This window comes from Magnolia sinica, chromosome 18 (genome assembly GCF_029962835.1).
Source record: "Magnolia sinica isolate HGM2019 chromosome 18, MsV1, whole genome shotgun sequence".
NCBI lineage: Eukaryota > Viridiplantae > Streptophyta > Magnoliopsida > Magnoliales > Magnoliaceae > Magnolia > Magnolia sinica.
Genome location: NC_080590.1, coordinates 65,986,693 through 65,992,718, shown reverse-complemented (window position 1 = coordinate 65,992,718; position 6,026 = coordinate 65,986,693). Strand labels below are relative to the sequence as shown.

At 38.2% G+C, this 6,026-nt stretch overlaps 1 protein-coding gene and 1 long non-coding RNA gene across 2 annotated transcripts; one reads left to right on the top strand and one right to left on the bottom strand.

Moving 5' to 3' along the window:
• Positions 1–1,455: 1,455 nt before the first annotated feature.
• On the top strand, positions 1,456–2,297 carry LOC131232833 (uncharacterized). Its single transcript, XR_009164956.1, has 2 exons — positions 1,456–1,865; positions 1,994–2,297. It is a non-coding gene; the product is annotated as an uncharacterized LOC131232833 (long non-coding RNA).
• A 1,984-nt stretch (positions 2,298–4,281) lies between these two features.
• On the bottom strand, positions 4,282–5,563 carry LOC131232797 (putative germin-like protein 2-1). The gene is made up of 2 exons (XM_058229278.1): positions 5,149–5,563; positions 4,282–4,933 (listed from the first exon to the last, which is right to left on the bottom strand). Exons 1-2 carry the CDS (start codon positions 5,258–5,260, stop codon positions 4,386–4,388), a joined length of 660 nt encoding a protein of 219 aa, XP_058085261.1. The 5' UTR covers positions 5,261–5,563; the 3' UTR covers positions 4,282–4,385.
• Positions 5,564–6,026: the final 463 nt, after the last annotated feature.

The window sequence follows — 6,026 nt, the reverse complement described above, 5'->3', positions numbered from 1 at the left end:
CATGCTAAGTTCTAACAGCATATATAGAAGACTAATAGTATTGAAAGTTTTGTCCATGGCTGCTCCTGTTACATATAGAAGAGATGTCATAAGAAGCTCCCAAAACAGTGGAACTACCAACATATGAAGACTATTAATATGAATATCGATAACGGGCTTTAATTAAAGCTTAGTGACTGCATAATGTCAGCATGTAGAATGACTATAGATCTTTTTTCCCCCGTCCCATCTCATGCTAAAATTTAGTTAATTAAGTACGGATGTGCAGGTATAATGGACTTCAGTTGGTGACTGACACTTTTCCACTTCAAATTTTAGATATTGACAATTAATGCATCTTCTTCTTCTTCTTCTTCTTCTTCTTCTTCTTCTTCTTCTCTCTCTCTCTCTCTCTCTCTCTCTCTCTCTCTCTCTCTCTCTCTCTCTCTCTTTAATTTATTTTATTTTATTTTATTTTATTTTATTTTAATAATTGTGGTTGTGGTTGGGATTGGATTTTTTATTTTTCTTATTTTTTGAATAATTCCTTACCAAGTAGAATGTAAAATTTTAAAGTATGTTCATTCTTCCTTAGCTTACTTGTATGAGTATCCTTGAAAATTGATTTTATTTATCATCATTTAGTTAAGGTGGATGGGTACATATGATGTAGACCAAGTGGAACTCACTTATCTGAAGGCCAAGTGGATACTAAGTTTTGTCATGTTATGGAGAAAGAAGTTCTAAGCCGATTAAACTGTGAGTTTCTTCTAAGATTGATATGTACAGTCACTTGCAAAAATTACCTCATTGTACCTTGAAACAAGCTTGCTCTTCTTTTTTCCTCTTCTATATTTACAAATTGCAGCTGGAAGATCAGAGCCTTCCAAGCAAATGTAAGTGAGCTGTTATGGCTTCAATCTTTCGGTATGAGTTCTTTGAAGAATTGCTTTTAATGGACACCATTTTGAATAGAGGAAATACACAATGTTCAGTCAACTAAATTTACTAGGACCCGCAAATTGTACATGTGTTGGCCTGCCATTTGGTGATCCATAACTGTCCGCATGGTGGGCCCCATAATTGATGAGGAAACCATCATGTGGTCCTAACCATCCAACTGGATCCATGCTTCTTCTCAAACATGGAACATCATCTCTTACCTCCACTTTCAACCCATCAATTGGATAGAAAGATCATCCATGATGAGTCCCACCAGGTGAATAGCCAGAAGTGCCGAAAGGTGGGTGAGTCCTATGTGTACCATTGCTAGATAAGGTTTTTTTTTTTTTTTTTAAAAAAAAAAACACCATTCTTTGGATTCAGCATTGGATAACCCCTCTTTGAAGTGCCGTAGTTTAAATATATTGCTACAATTATTCTTATTCATAATTCTCTTGGGATCATACAGAATCAGCAAAGGCTCATCACAGGCAAGATTCTATATTCAGCAGGGTGTCCTCTGACAAGGTTCGTATATGGTCTTGTTATGGATTCATGTGTTTTTGATGTATTAGATGGTGACCAGGGATACCGTATGGGGTGAATTGATTTCCTAGGAGTGTAGTTACAAGTAGTTCTAAAACTGGCCGACTCAAATCAAAACTCAGCAGGTTATCAACCCTCCGCTTTTCCACCATGAAAAGCACTCTGTTCATTTCAGGTACTGCTCGAAAAAAATGAAATATTAATTCAGCATATAAGCTTTGCATGTTTTTAGCCTGTCGAGACTTCAGAATTGATTGACATCTTTGTTAACATACATTTCATTGTTTTGGTGGTGTGGCCCACATGAGTTTTGGATTGAGCTGATCTTTGTCATCTACGGTGACAATGAGGTGAACAACTAATGGATAGCACACGTATTGTGGCTCCACAAATCTCAGGTGTTGCACATTTCTTCCCACAACATGTGCAAATCTAGTAGATTTTGATGAGCAAATCTCGAAAGAAACATCGTGTGAGGGAACCCATTTTGCTGAAATTACAAGAGTTGCTTTAACCGTAATTGCAGGAACCTTCTCTTAGAGTGGATTTGAAGCTGCTGCTTTGAAGGATCCTGGCCTCAATGCTGGCGAGGAGGTGCAGAAGATGGTCAATCTTCTTGACAAGCTGGACACCTCCATGAAGGTAAACTGCATTTCTTTCTGAAACTCAGAAGCTGTGTCTGTAACAGAAATTTAATTTTCTTTACAGCTTCTATAATTTTTTTGCCCACTACCTTCAGATGCATTCATTTTGATCAGATTGATAGAATGCCCAGCATTCCTGAAACTTGTACTTGTATAGTATGCTTTCAGTTTTGTGTTTTTTTTTTTTCCCCTTTCTGACCACTTTTTCGTACTTGTATAAGCCAGTTAAGACATTTCATGGTTTTCCGTCAATTAATTTGGAAGTTGGGGGTTGAATAAATTTTTTTTCCTAGTTATTAGTGATTTAGTCAACTACCAGTAATTCAATTCCATCCTTTGACAGATCGCAGAGATCCTTGATTATAGACCAGTTGAATCTCAAATTTCATAAGATTTGAGCTTCCTTAAAATTCCAAATGTTAATAGGGAAGTAGTTTAAAAATGAAAAGATATTGGTATGGTTGGATGTTGTGGCGAGCCTCCCCGTAGTGACCATCGAGCACTAATGGAGGTAATAGGTCCTTGTTCGAATGACTCCCGTCAAATTACCTGGCCGATATTTCCGTGCCAGAGTACCGTTCGAACGACCCGGGTATGAATGGAATTGGGTGACAAGCCCTTCCCTTATGTGTTTTTTGATTTTATGTGAAAAACCCGCACCTCGGAACTGAGTGATCATACTCGGTTTGGGTGACGACCCATATTGGGTTGATCCTCATACATTTAGGTACCATACTATACCTTTGGAATTGTTCTTTTGTGAGAAAAACGGGTGACACCTAAATTTGGATCAAGGGACACTGGTAAGGAGTCGCTATGTGCGATGACGAACCATGTGATCCGGATAAGGACTCGTGATATAACGTCAGTATCCTAGCTTCGCCAATATACTGGATGAATTGAATTTAATAATTAATTGGCTAACATAATCATTCACCGCACTGCATTAGTTAGGATGTGCCAAGAAGGTGTTGGAGTTGCACCATTTTGAGGAAGTGTTGTCATATGCGAAATAGGTTGTCGGAGTTGCTTGTGAGGGAGCTTTGATGTGAGGGCATGGATCATTACTTGCAATCCATTTTCTGCATTAAAAACAGTAGTTAGGAAGTGATTGTTATGATTGTCTTATCATTACTGCTTTGATTGACTTGATAACATGTGTAACTTTTACCTTATGGAACCATTGAGTTGATCACTCACTCCCACTCTGGGACGGTGTTTTAAAACACCAACCAGACTCTAATTTAGATGCAGGTGCAGATGAAGTTTATGCAATGGAGCAGTACTTCTTGCATGAGAAGGAAAAATTCTCCTACTTTCAACTCTCAGGCGGGTCGACGTAGACCTCATACCGACACGCGGGGATCACTGGGACATCTAGGCTTAGTCGAACACTTTTACATATTCATTTTGTTCATTTTAAAACAATACATGTATATATTGAATCCGATTACGTAAAGAGTGCCCAATTCTCTTATGATTGGTTGTGAGTTTGGTATATTGTTGTTGTTTGCCTTGTCTCTTGGGCATGGTTTGGTGACGGAATAACTTCCAAATCTTCATCACTCTCATCCTTTGATGATTAGATCCATGAGAAGTTCAGAGATCTGACAAATCTCTTCTTACCAATTGGATAGGATAGGACTCTGCTTCCAGTTGTGTCCATGAATCATGCAAGGTAGCTTCCTAATTGCTACTAGTGGATCCTTGGCACCCTAGTTTCCTACCTTTGAATTTTACAGGTTTTAGTTTAACAATTCACCATTATTTTCTTAAAATTTTCAGATTTAGATTACATCTTCTTCTAGTTCTAGTTACTTTCAGAATACGTACAAGGTTCACCCTGTGGATTCGACCTCGGTCTTACCGAGATTATTACTACATCGCGACCCTATACTTGGGGTGGTGAACAATTAATCTTTCATCATGCATGCAACATTACAAGTATGGGTTGATCTCACCGTTGATTCATCATCAATTACCTAGATCACCATCTCTACAATCACTTTGGTAGGTTCTTAGTTTTTAATATTTTTTACGAATGCGCAAAGAGAGAGAGAGAGAGAGAGAGAGAGAGAGAGAGAGAGAGAGAGAGATTTTTCCAAACATGCTAAAATCCATTAGATACCATTAAACAAAAACTAATAAATAAAGAAATCAAAAGAAAAAAAAATGTGTTGCACTCGCATTTTATTCAAGCAACTACATTAGTAATGAAACTACTTGTGGATATGCCACATATTGCTGAGGGAGTTTACTGTAAGATGGCATGCTCTAGTTTTTCATTCCAAACTGCGATTGGAGATAATCAATTATTTTCTTATCAACTTGGAATGCCTTGGCAAGAACATCATCTGAGATGGGTGGATTTGATCCAAACACGGCGTTCGCAATGGTGATGGTTCCCGGGTTCTGGCTGCTCAGTCCTGCAATCGCTATGGCATTGGTGTGGCCGATGTTAAACTGGAAGTGAATCAAGTTTATTGGGAAGACAAACACATCGCCCTTCTGAAGGACCTTTGTTATGAGGCGATTGTCAGGGTTGGAAGTAACGAATCCGACGTAAAGGGTGCCCTCCAAGACTGTTAAGATCTCGGTTGCCCTTGGGTGCGTGTGGGGTGCATTGAGACCATAGGGTGCATAGTCTATCCGAACCAAAGAGACTCCGAGGGTGTTGAGTCCTGCTATCTGGGCTACGTTTACTTGGGTCACATTGGACCCAACCTTGTTATTTGTGTTGCCTGGTTTGTCAAGTCCCGTGAAGAAGAAATCATCAGCCTGAACTTGCTTTGGCTCCTTGCACACAAATCCATTCACCAACACTGCCATCATATAACACAAAAGAGTTGTAAGCAGCATATTATTAATTTCAAGAATTATTAAAATAATATAAATAGAAAATAACAGACAATGAGACAAGTGTTGTATCCCATTCATTATGTGAATCCTTTCACGAATGGGGTGGATTGCATTTACATGAAATATTATTTGTAGCAATGATGCAGTTACTTGATTTTTTTCAATGGAATGAAAATACCTGGGCTGTTGCGCACAGCGACACAGAAATCCTGTAAAGGGCTGGGATCCGATGCAGAGGTAAAGGAGAAACTAAATGCAATGAATGCTAAGAGAATAAAGCCAGTAGACATCTTGAAAATCGGTCTAGAATTGTGTATGTATGTATGATAGGAAACTCTAAATGTTATAATGAGAAATGTTTTTGGCTGTGGGTTATGTAAGAGGATTAGGCTAGTATTTATAATGGGGTTACTGAAATGTTTGTCATTGAAATGGTCGTATTATTTTTATTATTATTTGAAATCCAAGACTTCTTCCTCTTCAGTCCTATGTAAAAGAAGGAATTGGCTCAGTTACGTGCAGAAAATATCATCATTTGTTTATTAGTTCTTGATTTCCTTGATGCTAACTACTCCAAATCAGATAAGTGGCATGAAATATACTAAACTTGGTCATGCTTTGAACGGTGGTGATGTGGTCGGAATGGGTTCCTGATGTGATCGTTCATGAGATTTACCTAATCACACACGACCAGGCTAAGCATTTAGTCAACAAAAGAAAATTAACCGAAGCTAAGTAAATGCATATATGCTTGGTCTATTTCGTTTGAATTGGAAACGATGACCTTTTCAACAAGACAATTGTGTGCCCTGTCTGCCTGATATATGAGCCATTCATCATGTAGGCTCCAACTTTAGTGTCTTGTGCAACATAATCTGGTATTTCGTTTATCAGTCAAGTCCATATGCATGAAATAATCCACGGTAACGTGTAAATAGCAAGATTATTTCTTTAGTACAGATTGACGGTCAAAGGTAGACCACGCAAGGTGGATGATACAAATCAGTCATTGAAATGAATTGCTTGATTAAGCTAATATTTAAGATCAGTGGTTTA